The sequence below is a fragment of the Periplaneta americana genome, chromosome 7 (assembly GCF_040183065.1).
Source record: "Periplaneta americana isolate PAMFEO1 chromosome 7, P.americana_PAMFEO1_priV1, whole genome shotgun sequence".
NCBI classification, from domain to species: domain Eukaryota; kingdom Metazoa; phylum Arthropoda; class Insecta; order Blattodea; family Blattidae; genus Periplaneta; species Periplaneta americana.
This window is the reverse complement of record NC_091123.1, coordinates 144930724-144948682: the sequence shown is the minus strand read 5'-3', so window position 1 is coordinate 144948682 and position 17959 is coordinate 144930724. Positions and strand designations below refer to the sequence as shown.

At 38.7% G+C, this 17959-nt stretch overlaps 1 protein-coding gene across 1 annotated transcript in view; it reads right to left on the bottom strand.

Moving 5' to 3' along the window:
• The window catches only part of LOC138703519 (aminopeptidase N-like), a 37201-nt gene extending 22028 nt beyond the window's left edge, over positions 1-15173 (bottom strand). The window contains exons 1-5 of the mRNA XM_069831433.1: positions 14683-15173; positions 9630-9907; positions 6801-7002; positions 5172-5319; positions 1652-1824 (exon numbers count right to left, since the gene is read on the bottom strand). Of these exons, the coding sequence (XP_069687534.1) occupies positions 1652-1824; positions 5172-5319; positions 6801-7002; positions 9630-9907; positions 14683-15149 (1268 nt within the window). The 5' untranslated portion in view covers positions 15150-15173. The remainder of the gene's footprint in view (positions 1-1651; positions 1825-5171; positions 5320-6800; positions 7003-9629; positions 9908-14682) is intronic.
• Positions 15174-17959: the final 2786 nt, after the last annotated feature.

Genomic DNA, 17959 nt, shown 5'->3' with positions numbered 1-17959 from the left:
AGAATTCTGAAATTTTGTACACTGATTTAACATGCATTTATGCAAAAGGTAGAATACAATAATGCCCATTTCTTTGAAAATAGAAAACATTATGTAAAACATTATGTAAATTTTAATATATTTTATATAGGACAAATTAAAAATCAATTGTATTAAAATAAACAACTCTACATGTCTGAGAGTAGTCTACTTTTCAGAAATAAGTGTTTATTACATGCAGGAAAAATATGAAAGATGTCAGAGAGACCATAACAATGTTATGGTTAGCAAATGACGTAACTGCAGAAATTTTTTGCTGTGTTTTTTTTTCATACTCTGATAAAACAGGTTTGAAAAATATTGTTAGTAATTTGTTTTATAATTTTATCGGATATTTAAGTTCTAATAAGTCTTGTTGTGGTACCTCGTAATTTTTGTCCAATTGTGAGTTCATTTCCTTATAAAATATTATAAATATAGAGCCTGCATTTTCTGATAATATTTGTGGTCGAACACGTGCATATACCCTTAATGTCGTCTATCATCTGATATCTTCTTCTGCCCCGAACTCTTCTCCCGTTCACCTTTCCTTCCAGTGCATTCTTCAATAGGCAGTTTCTTTTCAACCAGTGATCCAACCAATTCCTTTTCCTCTTTCTGATCAATTTCAGTGTCATTCTTTCTTCACCCACTCTTTCCCGGTTAGCTCAGTTGGCAGAGCGCTGGTATGTTCAACCACAGGTCCCGGGATCGATACCCGGCCCCGGAACAATTTTTCCCTTGAAATTATTCAAATCTGCTTTACAGGAAGATTTACCTGAAAGACTAGATTTGCATAATATATACGTCACTGTGTGCGTTAACAGAAAACCACAATTCCAAGTCACACAGAGTTTGTGTGCACTCGATGTGGGTCTCTGGCGTTTCGTCAGCCCACGCGAGTTGTGTGGATATAAAGGGAAAAGTTGAGACGGTGTCGGGTGTAGTTCCCGGGTAGCTCAGTTGGGAGAGCGCTGGTACGTTCAACCAGAGGTCCCGGGATCTATACCCGGCCCCGGAACAATTTTTCCCTTGAAATTATTCAAATCTGCTTTGCAGGGAGCTTCACCTGAAAGACTAGATTTGCATAATAAAAATAATTAAATCACGATATCAAAGCTATTTCTGATAACATAATAAGAATTACTTAAGAAATGGGAGAGGAGAAATAATTTTAAAAACATGTTTAGTGCTTCTAATAGGGTTATTTTTTATGATTAACTTTGCCTTAGCAATTAAGTTTATTTCAGGTTTTGATATGCAAAATAGCTCGATTGATAGGAAATACGGGAGGGAAGTACGTCACACGACATACCTTGTAAGATCTTCCCTAAATTCCAAGAACAACTAAAATGACGCCCCTCCTGGATCCTTTTTGACTGAATCGCCAAATCATGTTATTATTTTTATAAAGTGATGCATTATTCCCTACCAGTTGTTACTTATTGTGTATATTGAATAGCTAGGAGAAATCGCTGCGCAAATACAGGCAAATGTAATTTCAAGACCACTATTTCGATATTAGAAATGCTGTCAAAATTCCGAAATATAGTTAGTACAATGTGGAAGTGAAAGAGAAAAGACAGGAATATGAAGGAAGAGAAGAAGAAGAGAGTGAGATATTAAAACTGACTTGTTTGTGACGAGATTGCTGAGACCAGTCTGCACGGAGCCTTGAGTCAGACTGAAGTTAAGCATCTCCAGGAACAACTCGCCCATATACTGCTGCAGAATTGGCGAGTACCTGGCAGTGCTCAGTAGCTCGTATTTCTCCATGCTTACAAATATAGTTGATCTGGCTGTCATCTGCAAATGGTATAGGTGTTTAAGTACTGGTACCGAATATCTTTTCTATGAGTTAGTGAAATAATAATAATAATAATAATAATAATAATAATAATAATAATAATAATAATTTTTCGACTTTCTGAAGTCGAAATTGCGATAGAAAATCCGAAAAAGTACAAGTCTCCAGGTATCGATCAAATTCCAGCAGAATTAATACAAGAGGGTGGAAGGGCATTATATAGCGAAATTTATAAACTTGTACTTGCAATTTTGGAAAAGGAAATTGTACTGTACCAGAACAATGGAAGGAGTCCATAATCGTACCTATTTTTAAGAAGGGGGACAAGACTAACTGTAGTAACTTTCGAGGAATATCACTTTTGTTGACGTCATACAAAATTTTGTCGAATATCCTTTTGAGAAGATTAACTCCATAATTATGTAGATGAAATTATTGGGGATCATCAGTGTGGTTTTAGGCATAATAGATTGACTATTGATCAGATTTTTTTGGATTCGACAGATATTGGAGAAAAAATGGGAGTATAAGGGTACAGTACATCAGTTATTCATAGATTCCAAAAAGGCGTATGACTCGGTTAAGAGAGAAGTTTTATATAATATTCTTATTGAATTTGGTATTCCCAAGAAACTAGTTCGATTAATTAAAATGTGTCTTAGTGAAACTTACAGCGGAGTCTCCGTATAGGTCAGTTTCTATCTGATGCTTTTCCAATTCACTGCGGGCTAAAGCAGGGAGATGCACTGTCACCTTTACTTTTTAACTTCGCTCTAGAATATGCCATTAGGAAAGTTCAGGATAATAGACAGGGTTTGGAGTTGAATGGGTTACATCAGCTTCTTGTCTATGCGGATGACGTGAATATGCTAGGAGAAAATTCACAAACGATTAGGAAAAACGCGGAAATTCTAGTTGAAGCAAGTAAAGCGATAGGGTTGGAAGTAAATCCCGAAAAGACTCAGTATATGATTATGTCTCGTGACCAGAATATTGTACGAAATGGAACTATAAAAATTGGAGATTTATCTTTCGAAGGGTGGAAAAATTCAAATGTCTTGGAGCAACAGTAACAAATATAAATGACACTCGGGAGGAAATTAAACGCAGAATAAATATGGGAAATGCGTGTTATTATTCGGTTGAGAAGCTTTTGTCATCTAGTCTTCTGTCAAAAAATCTGAAAGTTAGAATTTATAAAACAGTTATATTACCAGTTGTTGTGTATGGTTGTGAAACTTGGACACTCACTTTGAGAGAGGAACAGAGATTAAGGGTGTTTGAGAATAAGGTTCTTAGGAAAATATTTGGGGCTAAGAGGGATGAAGTTACAGGAGAATGGAGAAAGTTACACAATGCAGAGCTGCACGCATTGTATTCTTCACCTGACATAATTAGGAACATAAAATCCAGACGTTTGAGATGGGCAGGACATGTAGCACGTATGGGCGAATCCAGAAATGCATATAGAGTTTTAGTTGGGAGGCCGGGGGGAAAAAGACCTTTGGGGAGGCCGAGACGTAGGTGGGAAGATAATATTAAAATGGATTTGAGGGAGGTGGGATATGATGATAGAGACTGGATTAATCTTGCTCAGGATAGGGACCAATGGCGGGCTTATGTGAGGGCGGCAATGAACCTCCGGGTTCCTTAAAAGCCAGTAAGTAAGTAAGTAATAATAATGGTGGTTGTGGTGGTGGTGGTGGTGGTGGTGGTGGTGATGATGATGATGATGATGACGATGATGATGATGATGATGATGATGATAGAGGAGGCGGAGATGTAAGGGACCAATAGAAGCGGGATAGGTCAATGTAAAGATCAGCAGAAAAGTATATACTAAATAATTCACAACATTTTCTGGGGAGTTCTAGACCACATGGTGGCGGGAGCAGAAGCAGTTGGCAGTGACATTGGTATCTGAAGCAGAAGGATTTTTGATAACGATGTGAATAGTAAATGTGCATAGGCTACGACAGTGGCGTAAGCAGAATTTTGTCAAGAGGGAAGTGTTATTATTAAAACTGTTTACAATTTACATTATCGGTATTTTAAAGTTTGTGTATTATTATTATTATTATTATTATTATTATTATTATTATTATTATTATTATTATTATTATAATGTTACGATATATTTATTAATATTACGATTATGGATAAAAATATTAAAATCTAAATGCTAAGTTACATGTCACTTTCTTAAAGTTCTAAGGGGAGATTCAAACCCGATAACCCGTCCTTGCACACACCCCTGGGCGCCGAACTTTCAAAAGACCATGGAGGGCGCAGGAAATTACGGCCCTGATACTAGTTCCTATATAAATGATCAGTTTCACAAGTTATTACTATTATTATTATTATTATTATTATTATTATTATTATTATTATTATTATTATCATCATAGTCATTATTATTACTATTATTATTATTATTATTATTATTATTATTATTATTATTATGTATAAGGACGACAATGGGAAAGATAAGGATAATAAAGGGAGAACAAGAAGAAACAAGAAGTATAAGGAGAAAAAGAGCAATACAGGAACAAGAAGGAGAAACAAGGGAATAAGGAGAGCAGGAGAAATCAAGGACAAGGTGAATACAAGGAGAACAAGAGGAATACAAGGACAATAACGGGGAAACAAGAAGAACAAGAGGAAGACAAAGAGATCAAGGGGAATTGGGTAATAAGAACAAAAGAGGGAAAACAAGAAATACAAGGTTAAGACAAGGAAAACAAGAGGAATACAAGAAAAGCCAGGGGGATACAAAGATAAGACAAGGAGAACAAGAGGAATACAAGGACAAGACCAGAAAAACAAGGGGAATTAACTGAAAACAAAAGGAAGACTATGAGAAAAAAGGAAAGACAAGGAGAAAGAGAGGAAGACGAGAATAACGAGGAGAACAAGAGGAAGACGAAGAGAGCAAGAAGAATACGAGAAGAACAAGGAGAATAGGAGGAGAAGAAGGGGCTGATAAGGAGAAGAAAAGGGAGGGAACTAGAGGAATGCATTAAGAGCAAGGGGAAGATAAGGAAAATAAGGAGAAAACAAAAGGAATACAAGCAGAACAAGGGGACGACAAGAAGAACAAGGGGAATACAAGGAGAACAAGGGGAATACAAGGAGAACAAGGATGTTGCATTTTTATATGGCAGTCAATTTCCAAGTTATATCTCCATAACCAGTGAGGTGATAGACATAGCTCTGCGTCAAAATTCGAGGGTGGGGGCAATGCACCTCGAGAAGACCCCGAGTTCTCCTGTAGTCAATGCCGTATAAACATGCGTGCAGTCAAGAAAACACACACATACATAATTGTTATGTATTCACTCACGTTACTGAGAGCTGCCTGACTGAGGAACATAGCCACGAAGTCAGTGGTATTGATGTAGTCCCACCATTCAGGCGACACCAGATGTCCGAACCACTGTTGCGCCAGGTCCGTTGCCACATGCTCTTGAAGCGCGTACAGTACATGCTCCCTGCAAACCGTGTCACAGTTGGAGATGTTCAGACAAAACTAATAAAATTATTAATGCTCTATCTATGCTTGAAGTTCGTTTTGTTTTACTTGGTTATTTAACGACGTTGTATCAACTTCGAGGTTATTTAGCGTCGATGGGATTGGTGATAGCGAGATGATATTTGGCGAGATAAGGCCGAGGATTCGCCATAGATTACTTGACATTTGTCTTATGGTTGGGAAAAACCTCGGAAAAAACCCAACCAGGTAATCAGCACAAGCGGGAATCGAACCCGCGCCCGAACGCAACTTCGGATCAGCAGGCAAGCGGCTTAGCCGACTGAGCTACGCCGGTGGCTCTTAAAGTTCGTTTTTTTATTGGGTTATTTTACGACGCTGTATCAACATCTAGGTTATTTAGCGTCTGAATGATATGAAGGTGATAATGCCGGTGAAATGAGTCCGGGGTCCAGCACCTAAAGTTACCCAGCATTTGCTCGTATTGGGTTGAGGAAAAACCCCGGAAAAAACCTCAACCAGGTAACTTGCTCCGACCGGGAATCGAACCCGGGCCACCTGGTTTCGCAGCCAGACGCGCTGACTGTTACTCCACAGGTGTGGACTTAAAGTTCGTGAATTGCGCGTATACATAATTATTATATATTTGTAATAAAGCATATATGATACATATACTTAAAGATAGCAAGAAAAGTGAACCACTAATACAGAAATAAGCGTACCGAGCTTGTTGTATACCATCCAATTACAATACCGTCGTAATTGGTATATGTCGTTAGCACTATGATTTCTTTATCCATTATAGGTGAGTTTTGAAACCAGATTTTGTTAGTTACTTACTAGTATAGCTGTGCAAATACATTACGATGCTGGGTGGGCACAGTTCCTATACACTGGCCAAAATTTAATGAGAAAATTTCTTTCCTCATAAGAACTGGAGAGCCACCGGCGTAGCTCTGTCAGCTAAGGCGCTTTCCTGCCGATCCGGAGTTGCGCTCGGGCACGGGTTCGATTCCCGCTTGGGCTGATTACCTGGTTGGTTTTTTTCCGAGGTTTTACCCAATTGTAAGGCAAATGCCAGATAATCTATGGCGATTCCTCCGGCTCATCTCGCCAAATATCACCTCACTATCACCAATTCCATCGACGCTTAATAAACTCGTAGTTGATACAGAGTCGTTAAATAACCAATTAAAAAAAAAAAAAAAGAACTGGAACCAGTGCTCATTCCGTGTAGCTTGTCTAAGGCATGATGCTATAGACCATGTGGTTATGGTGCGGGAATTAAAAAGTATCTATCATAATTTATTGAACATTCAAGCATAAATCGCCAACCATTCAATTACTGGTGGACACATGACTGAGATCAGCCGTAACTTCATGAGAGCTGCAGCCTATGAGAAGGGATTCACTTATTTTCTGCGTATAACAGACGACATAAAACTGCTTTGCTTCATCCAGTAAATATTTGCAGTTACTAACCCTTCGACAAGGACTCCCATAGCGTTGCTTTGATCCCTGTTGTAGAAGTTGGGCAGTACCACAATGTCCAGCTTAGGCAGAGGATAGGGAACGCCCAGGTATTCCCCCAAGTCCTCGAGGTAACGAGATAGCACAGAGATATCCTTCTGCCATTTCGGGTGGTGTGGATGTTGCCGGTGGTGCACTTGCACTGTGAAGTTACCTTGAAAACAAACAGTGTCAGTGCAAACAAATTTCTTGTTAACCATGATAATAAAAAGCAGTGTCAAAATGAGCGATGACTTGATATCCAGAAAAAAGGCTGCTTCAGTATGGGAATTGTCTTGCTATCCTTACACAAAATCGGTATCGCTGTTGGAAATGTCTGGCCTTCTTAACAACATACAGTGCCAGTATGGGTACTGACTTTTTATATAGACAAACACGGCATTAGTATGGGAACTATTTCGTCTTCACAACAAACTCAGTGTCGGCGTCAGAACTATCTTGTTATCTTGATAATACGCGTTATAAATATTGGAACTGTCCTGTTATCTCTACAACAAACTTAGTGAGTGTGGTAACTGCCTTGTTATCTTGGTAACATGCATTATCAGTGTGGGAACTGTCTTGTTATCTTGCCAACATGCATTATCAGTGTGGTAACTGTGTTGTTATCTTGCCAACATACATTATCAGTGTGGTAATGTCTTGTTATCTTGGCAACATACATTATCAATGTGGGAAGTGTCTTGTTATCTTGGCAATATGAATTGAAGTGTCCACTGCAAGAATGATGGATGTCACTTTCTTGTCGAAAATGGACCAAGACTGTCAATGCATAGCTTAAGACATGTAGAATATACATAGAGAGTTATATGGCATTAACAGTGATAGTCATTGTCCAGTAATGATCGGAAAATCACAGTTAAGCTTTGAGCGCTAAGCATTTCAAACTTTCAATTGCTTCTCCTGCAAAATGTATTCCAAATGACATCCATCATTCTTGCAGTGGACTCTTCAATTATCAGTGTGATAACTGTCTTGTTATCTTGGCAACATACATTATCAGTGTGATAGCTGCCTTGTTATCTTGGCAACATACATTATCAGTGTGGGAACTGTCTTGTTATCTTGGCAACATACATTATCAGTGTGGGAACTGTCTTGTTATCTTGCCAATATGTAGTAAGTGTAGTAACTGTCTTGTTATCTTGGCAACATACATGATCAATGTGGGAACTGTCTTGTTATCTTGGCAATATGAATTATCAGTGTGATAACTATCTCGTTATCTTGGCAACATACATTATCAGTCTGGAAACTGTCTTGTTATCTTGGTAACATGCATTATCAGTGTGGTAATGTCTTGTTATCTTGGCAATATGCAGTATCGTGTGGTAACTGTCTTGTTATCTTGGTAACATGCATTATTATCAGTGTGGTAATGTATTGTTATCTTCGCAACATGCATTATCAGTGTGGTAACTGTCTTGTTATCTTGGTAACATGAATTATCAGTGTGGGAACTGTCTTGTTATCTTGGCAACATACATTATCAGTGTGGGAACTGTCTTGTTATCTTGCCAATATGTAGTAAGTGTAGTAACTGTCTTGTTATCTTGGCAACATACATGATCAATGTGGGAACTGTCTTGTTATCTTGGCAATATGAATTATCAGTGTGATAACTATCTCGTTATCTTGGCAACATACATTATCAGTCTGGAAACTGTCTTGTTATCTTGGTAACATGCATTATCAGTGTGGTAATGTCTTGTTATCTTGGCAATATGCAGTATCGTGTGGTAACTGTCTTGTTATCTTGGTAACATGCATTATTATCAGTGTGGTAATGTATTGTTATCTTCGCAACATGCATTATTAGTGTGGTAACTGTCTTGTTATCTTGGTAACATGAATTATTAGTGTGGGAACTGCCTTGTTATCTTGGCAACATACATTATCAGTGTGGGAACTGTCTTGTTATCTTGCCAATATGTAGTAAGTGTAGTAACTGTCTTGTTATCTTGGCAACATACATGATCAATGTGGTAACTGTCTTGTTATCTTGATAACATGCATTATCAGTGTGGTAATGTCTTGTTATCTTGGCAACATGCATTATCAGTGTAGTAACTGTCTTGTTATCTTGGTAACATACATTATCAATGTGCGAACTGTCTTGTTATCTTGGCAACATGCATTATCAGTGTGGTAACTGTCTTGTTACCTTGGCAAGATACATTATCAGTGTGAGAACTGTCTTGTTCTCTTGGCAACATGCATTATCAGTGTGGGAACTGTCTTGTTACCTTGGCAAGATACATTATCAGTGTGAGAACTGTCTTTTTATCTTGGCATAATACGTTATCAGTGTGGGAACTGTCTTGTTATCTTGGTAACATGCATTGTCAGTGTGGTAACTGTCTTATTATCTTGGCAATATACATTATTATTAGATTATTTTACGACGCTTTATCAACATCTCAGGTTATTTGGCGTCTGAATGAGATGAAGGTGATAATATCGGCGAAATGAGTCCTGGGTCCAGCACTGAAAGTTACCTAGCATTTGCTCGTATTGGATTGAGGGAAAACCCCGGAAAAACCTCAACCATGTAACTTGCCCCGACCGAGATTCGAACCCGGGCCACTTGATTTCGCTGTCAGACGCGCTAACCGTTACTCCACAGGTGTGGACAGCAACATACATTATCAGTGTGGTAAGTGCCTTGTTACCTTGACAACAAATAAACACACTCAGTGTCAGTGTGGACACTGTCTTGTAACTCTTACAACAAGCACATCGTAGATATCCTATTAGCACGACATCACTCAAAGCTCTCACCTGTCGCAGTGGGCACGCTGATCGGAGCGTCTGCTGTAAGGTTGGATACCACAAGCCCCACCGAGTACGTGGAGAGGGGCGGTGTGGTCTCGAAGTGGTCCCACTCGTAGCCTTCTTCATCGGCGGGCTCCGTGGCTCTGCGTGGCATCACGGACAGGGCTGTCATACCAGAGGGACGCGCCACGCTGATTTCAAAGCTAGCCTTGAGTGCTGGCTCGTCGAAGCAGGGGAACACGTTGCGTGCATGCCCCAGGCCTGTTGTTAATGTCACGAACCACCTGCGGCATCATCACTTATGACCAGATGTTTAATACTTTCTCAGTTCTTGATCAAGGAAAAGCACACGCATTGAAATTGCCATAACAATACAAGGAAAATAGAGGAGACTCGGATATAGGTTTGAGATGCAGAGATTGGGTATGATACTTGATTGGGCAAAATCAAATCCTCCTTCCATTATTTAAGTTATTATGACTATTAGATAAGACTAATATTTATAATATGAAATACAGTATTAGTACTGACTCCTATACAGTGAAACCCAGCGAATAATTTCCGGTGTTTCTGTCGACAGACCAGTGTCAGGTCCCCCCTTTACAGCCTCCGCATGCATAAATATATAATAGGATGCGAAACTGCGGTCAGCACCATCTGGCGGCAGGGGGCTGAAATAAGATGATCAGCGCCCAACGTCGTTGGTGGTGAACTTTAGAACTACGTGTTGGGTACATTACCCAGAGTTCTCTATTCATCCATTCGAGATATTGCTCGAGGAGACAAGATGGCAGACAGAAACTTGCTAATAAGTGAACAAAAAGTGATACTACGAGTGTGTATAAACAGTAATGTTTTTGGACGTTGTAAAAATAGTGTTCTTGAATATATTGTGAACTAATAGTAATATAATAAATTGAACTATCTAAGTAGTTCTTGCAGACTTTTCCATTGCGCTGTACAATAAATACTCAAAGAATACAATCCCAATTATCTAATCTTTTGCTTTATTTTTTGTCTCTGTCTGGTTATATTTTAATTGGGTAGTGTAAAATAGATCGTCTCTTTTATCTTTCTGTTGGATCCGGTAAGAATTTTCAGTAGAAGATGCTGTGAGAAATAAAAATGTAAATGTTTTATTTTAAATTGGGTTAGTTTTGAATATCGATGAGGGTGGGAGGGAATACTTTCTGCACAGTTTAACATTTTCGTCACCAGGTGCGCTGCTAAATGCATGGAGTAATTAGTTACTCTTTTCGCTACTTGGTGCGCTGCTAGATGTAATAACGCCCCTCCTCCCAACAGGTGGCAGCAACATCAATTTCTACAACAGCGCCTCTAGTATGTGTTACGGGAAACTCAGTAAATTTCGCATCCTATTATATATTCATCCATGGCCTCCGCTTGAATTCTTCAACTCAGTACGTTTCGCCGATTAAAACTCACGTACGAGTATCGTATTATATTAATAACGTTTGGTACTCACCCTCTTCTCAGTAGCTGCTCAAAGTGTTGCCCAATGTCGTAAGAAACTATCTTTCACATACATCTGCACAAATAGAACGAATTTCTGTTCGAATATTTTAAGTTCCTCCAGCGTATCAGAATTATTTGCATGCACTTTATTCCCCAGAAATAAAAGTCACATGCGTTTTCGTGTTAATGCTTTCAATAGAAAAAGGAGCATCTTCTGCGGACTTCTGGAAAAAGAACTAAGGAAGAGACTAGTGAAATGCTTTGTGTGGTGTGGTGAACAAAGAATAATGCTAAAATTCATCAGGAAGAAAAAAAGAAATTGGCTGGCTCACTGGCTGAGAATAAACTGCCTACTTAAAGATGCACTAAAAGGAATGGTGAACGAGAAAAAAGTACGGATCAGAAGAAGATATCTTTTTTTTATTGGATTATTTTACGACGCTGTATCAACATCTAGGTTATTTAGCGTCTGAATGATATGAAGGTGACAATGCCGGTGAAATGAATCCGGGGTCCAGCACCGAAAGTTACCCAGCATTTGCTCGTATTGGGTTGAGGGAAAACCCAGGAAACAACCTTGCCCCGACCGGGATTCGAACCCGGGCCACCTGGTTTCGCAGCCAGACGCGCTGAACGTTACTCCACAGGTGTGGACAAGAAGAAGATATCAGATGATAGACGACATTAAGATATATGGTTCATATGCGGAGACTAAGAGAAAGGCAGAATATAGGAAAGTTTGGAGAATGCTGGATTTGTAGTGAAAACCCTGTTCTTGGACATAAACTATGAATAAATTAATGGTGTTATATCTGGGGAACGAGAAGGCCATGACTCCATGCTAATAATTATATGGCCAAATATACGAATTTTATTAATATTCTATAGTAGGCGTGAATTAGAGAGAGAGAGGAGGCTGCTTAGGAATCTTTATATGAAACAACGAGTCAAAGTCAGGATAGAGGAAGAAGTTTCTAAAGGAAGCGAAATAGGGAGAGGAGTACGTCAAGTATGTCCTTCATCACCTACCCTGTTCAACATCTACTCGTACTTGAAGACCTGTCTTCAAAATATGGGAGAAGTGATAGTAGAAGGAAGAAGAATAAAGTACATAAGTTTTGCTGATGATATGGCGTTGTTAGCACAAGAGGAGTTGATATTAAGGGATATGCTACTTGAGGTAAATGACAGCTATGACCAGAATGGACTGAAGCTAAATGCCAACAAAACGAAGCCCATGGTCATAGGAAGAAAAGTAAAGAAGGTAAACTTGCAAATTCTAAATGAGGTAGTAGAGCAAGTGAACAGCTTCAAATACTTGGGGTGTACTATAAGCAGTAACATGAGCTGCTGCCAAGAAGTCAAAAGAAGAATAGTAATGGCACAGGAAGCTTTTAATAGGAAAAGGAGCATCTTCTGCGGACCTCTGAAAGAGACTAGTGAGTGCTTTGTGTGGAGTGTAGCATTGTATGGGTCAGAAACATGTACATTACGACGAAGTGAAAAGGAGCGACTAGAAGCACTTAAAATGTGGATATGGAGAAGAATGGAGTGTGTGAAGTGGACAGACAGAATAAGAAATGAAACTGTGTTGGAAAGAGTGAGTGAAGAAAGAACGATGCTGAAACTGATCAGGAAGAGGAAAAGGAATTGGTTGGGTCACTGGCTGAGAAGAAACTGCCTTCAGAATGATGCACTGGAAGGAATGGTGAACGGGAGGAGAGTTCGGGGCGGAAGAAGATATCAGATGATAGACAACATTAAGATAAATGGACCATATGCGGAAACTAAGAGGAAGGCAGAAAATAGGAAAGACTGGAGAATGCTGGATTTGCAGTGAAAGTTTTGCCCTTGGGCAGAACACTATGAACGAATGAATGAATGAATGAATGAATGAATGAATGAATGAATGAATGAATGAATGAATGAATAGGCCTACGTAAGTTTTAATCCGGGGAAGTGACATGACGCTGCCTATATTAAGAAATCTCTGCAATATCTGGTGACCGTTGAGAACTTACGTGAATAATTGAGGACCGTTTTTGCAAAACTTGCTAACTGCAAAATTTGCAAAATTGAGATTTTGGTGGATTTGTTAACATAAAGCAGGCCTCTACATGATGTTAAAGTTATCTTAGTAAAATTGAATTATTTCTCTTCATTGTAGTGTGTCAAAGTGTGATGGTTGCACCTATAACCTATTTGTCTACATTCAGTTTTTTTGTCTCTCCTGTAATAGTAATATGCGTTACAAGAGCGGTATGTTGAAGTTTTCATGTTCGAGGAAAAGTTTGAAAAAGCGAAACGTAGTTGAGCTTTTTTAATTTCCGAGAATTGAAAGAAAACATACCGCTCGTGTATCGTACATTATTTTGTGCGAAGATCGTTTATTACATATCTGAAAGAGGAATTTCTAATTATAGTCCCGACGCTGTTATTTCCGGCGTGACTCCGCCTCTTTGCTTACGTCTTAGAAAGTGAAGGCTCTATAAAGTCTAGGTAGGTAGTATCGTTCGCCATTTTTGTTCTCACGTTGCCGTGCTACCATACGATAAATCTATTTGCCACACCGTTAAACATTATCATGTCGTAGCTCCTATGATAATAAATCAAACGCAATGTAATTCAGCAAATAATTGAGCGGCAAATAACGTCTTCGTATGCTTTCTGCGAACGCCAACGAAAGAGCTAAAATGGCGGGCGATTATATTATGTATTTATCGAGCCTTAAGAAATGAATCAGCGAATCACAAGACGCACACGTTTAAATGTAGCCGACCTGCAACGCGATTGGCTGCAGGAAATTAGAGCGACGGGATTAGAAATCTCCATCTTGGTTTCTGTTCAATGACGGCAAATTTGTAAAACAAAAATATCTATCTTCAACATTGTTGCTTTAAAATGTTTTCTGTGTTTACTATTCTCCAGCAAGTCGTGATATACGTCTGTCTTTTTTTTCCCCCAGTCCATAAATGCGAACTTAAAACAAACGGTAAGGTTATGTAATGATTTATTTTTCATTTTAATATTTTAACAATATTATTTATATAACATATTTCAGTAATAATATCGTCATCTGGAATCTTGTTGATTTTTTCACGGTTTCCTTAATGTTACTTGCATGACGAATCCAGTAACTTTAGTGGAGTTGTAGAGTTTACTTAATTTTTGCAACTATTTAAAAACAATAATTAACAGTGCAATTTAGGTGAAATTGCAGTGGTAAGTTTCCAATTTATAATTATTACTACATTTAACGTCTCTAAAAGTAATATGTTAGGAGCCTAAAGCAGTAAAATCAATATGTCACTTAAGCGGTAACAAGAGGGAAATTGTTGTGTGTGTTAGGTTGGGAATACTGAATGTCGAATTTTAGACTTTCCGCGGATTGGTTTTGTGCGGAAACCAAGCAAATACGCACGATCTCGCACAAAATTTAGTTTTTTCAGTTAGCAAGTTTTGCAAAAACGGTCCTCAATTTCTCCAGAGCTAAAACTGAATAGAAGTTCAGTTCATATCACTCCTACCTGTTCGTGCAGGGCATTTCACGTAATAGAGCTACAAAGTGCTGCTGGTAGCCTACCTCTTGGTGCGGTCATCAGGCTCCTCGTAGCTGCCGCGGATCAGGCCGCCCTGAGGGCTCCTCCAATCTCCAAGGTTGGACTCGCGCACGCTCCCCTCGAAGTCCAACTGCAGCAGGCGTGCCTCGCCAGGCTGCGCCTCCTCGCGCAGGCTGACCTCCACCGTCCCCGTACTTTCGTTGCTCGCCAAGCCCTCCACGTCGTCGCCACTCGCGTCGAGCACGGCCAGCCTGGCCGCGTGCAGCGTGATGACTCGTGTGGGTCGTGCGAACGTGACGTTAATATGTACGCTGCCGGAGAAGCGATTCTCGGACGGGCGCACGGTTAGTCGTAGCTTGTAGCTGGAGGGCTTCACCCCTTCGGGCAGACGGGTCCCCAGTGCCGACAGTGGCGTCCTGCCGTAGTAAGGGCGCATGAACAGACCTGAGGCTAGAGGAGAGAGGAACAGAACTGAGATCAGGACGAGCATCGTGCAGGACTGTGACACGCCGCCAGCCGACTGCGCTTATATGAGGCTGAACTGAACGCCCCATTAACCAGGAGCGGCACGGCGAACCTGTGACTTGCGTGCCACGTCCAGCTAGAGTTGCCAGGTTATACGTTTCCCGTAATATTACATTCTTTTCGATTGATAATTTGGCCTAAAGATTTTTTATTTCACCGTACAACATTTTCTTCCTTTTTTTCCGAATTTGGCGCTGGCTAATAGTATTTATTTTATTTGTTTATTTATTTGTTTGTTTATTTGTTTATTTATTTATTTACTTATTTATTTATTTACTTATTTATTTATGTGTTTATTTGTTTGTTTATTTATTTGTTTGTTTATTTGTTTGCTTATTTGTTTGTTTATTTGTTTGTTTATTTATTTACTTATTTATTTATTTACTCATATATTTATTTATTTATTTATTTAATTCTCAGTATTAAAATATCTTAAAAATAAATATCACTGTTTTTTAAGGTGAGTGATGGGTGAAATTTCTACGTTCTACATTTCTCAAGCTACGTCCTGAATTTTTTGTACACATAATCACAGTGTGGTAGATAATCATCATTATCATCATCGTCCTTGCAGTCCACACCTGTGGAGTAACGGTCAGCGCGTCTGGCCGCGAAACCAGGTGGCCCGGGTTCGAATCCCGGTCGGGGAAAGTTACCTGGTTGAGGTTTTTCCCTCAACCCAATACGAGCAAATGCTGGGTAACTTTCGGTGCTGGACCCCGGACTCATTTCACCGGCATTATCACCTTCATTTCAGTCAGACGCTAAATAACCTGAGATGTTGATACAGCGTCGTAAAATAACTCAATAACTCGTCCTTGCAGGTATTAGGCCTAGTGGCCTGTTACGGTCTCCGTCCATCTTTTCAGGGAGCGTCCCAAAGATCGTCTTCCATGTGGAGAATTTGTCTTGGGAGTCTGGAACGGTCCATTCTATTGACATGGTTAAGCCATTATTGTCTATAGTGGTTGAGATGTTCACAAATAGGTGTAATTTTCAATTCTTTTGTAATTAGTTCATTCCTTTTGTGGTCAAGCAAGCTGTAGCCGGCAGTCCTCCTTAGAAAATTTCATTTCCGCAGTTGTTAGGCGTTGAACATCTGAGTTTCGGTCAGTCCAGGCCTCATTACCATACATGAGGACAGGTCTTGCTAGAACTTTATATGCTTTTAACCTGGTATGTTTTTGGGTTTTCGTGGTTGTGAAAACCTGGTTGATTGTTTTTAAGGCTCCATTAAAATGTTGAATATTTTCATATATATCAGTAACAGGTAAATACGTCAAATTATAACCTAAATATTTAAATGAGTTTACCTGTCCTAACGTGTGGGTTCCAGTGTGGTAGATAATGATGTGGTGAAATTTCATTTATGGTAATAGGTAAATTAGTTTCTGTGTTATTAACAAAAATATTTTAAAAAATTCGCATATTTCAAAATGAAATTAGTCGCTCAATTGTTTAGTAAAATTTCTGATTTTTTTTTTTTGCAACATCAGTGGCATATTTAGAAAAAAACATCACGTGTTAGTTTTCCTACATTTTTGCTAGAAAATGATAAAATAATTTTTATAATCGCTGTATACCTAAAAATAAAAATGTTCCATTGCCACTATAAATATGTCATTTTTTATTTAAAAAAGTATTCATTTAATCATAAAACCCTTGCGCTATTAAGTTAACCATAACGACCCTCCCAAGTACTAACATTGTAACTCAATTTTTTATGGTTTTGAGTTATCCTAGTTAATATGGTCTTAAATTGTTTCTTTTTCTTCCAGTACTATCATTGTAACTCTAAACCTCCCCAATTGTATGTAAAATCTTATTGTTACTCTACATATCTGTATACACTAATTTACACGATCATTTTAAAACTTCATTTTCATCTCCTGAAAAATGTAAGAAAGTGAGTTACAATGTTAGTACTTGTGAGGGTCGAATATAAACACACAGTAAAAATTTCATGTTCCTAGCATCGAAATTGTAAGAGCCTTTACACTTCGAACCTGACAAAATTTACTGAAAAACAAAGTGTGAGAAAAGAGTTCGTAAAATTTGCATGGAATTGAAGTTCAAGGATGCAGCCATTTATTGCTTTCGACCGCCACAGAGCATTGAAACTTGCTCCACATATAAATAAAATATTGCTGATTCATTTTTCATAAGAAAACGAAAATGCGATTTTTGAATGAAAATAACCAAAATTTCACCCATGTGACCCTCCCAAGTGCCAAGAAACTGGGAGATGTTCCATCAACAACTCTTGACAAAATTTCATGTGAATTTGATGTTTAGACTTGATGAAACTTTGTTGGAATATATCCAAACCGATTAAGATTTTTCGGCTTGTAACAAATATGAAAAGTAAGAGGCTCTTTCTTTTAATAGGGAGATAAAAACAGTGACTTCGAACTTGCACTGAAATTCTCAAATGTGAATAAGTTGTATGAAGAATTTTGTGAAGTGAAAGATAATTTTACTTTGTAGCTAAAGGTGATATGATAATGAGTCTAAGTAGATAAAATTCTTCACATTGTTGCCTCAGCAAAAAGTTTCAAATATTTCTCAACTCATGTTTTATATTGACAATGAGCATTGGCAGCGACTTTGGGGGAGGTGTAAATTACAAGGCACTTTCTACCCTCTGAACTCATAAAGACAGGGGCGTCGCTCCCACCAATAAACTTAATAGAAGGGCCTCGCCTCTCCAAATAATTCGAAGAGAGATTCTTCGTGGTAGAAGACAAGTTTATAATTTGTTTGAAAGAGGAACTA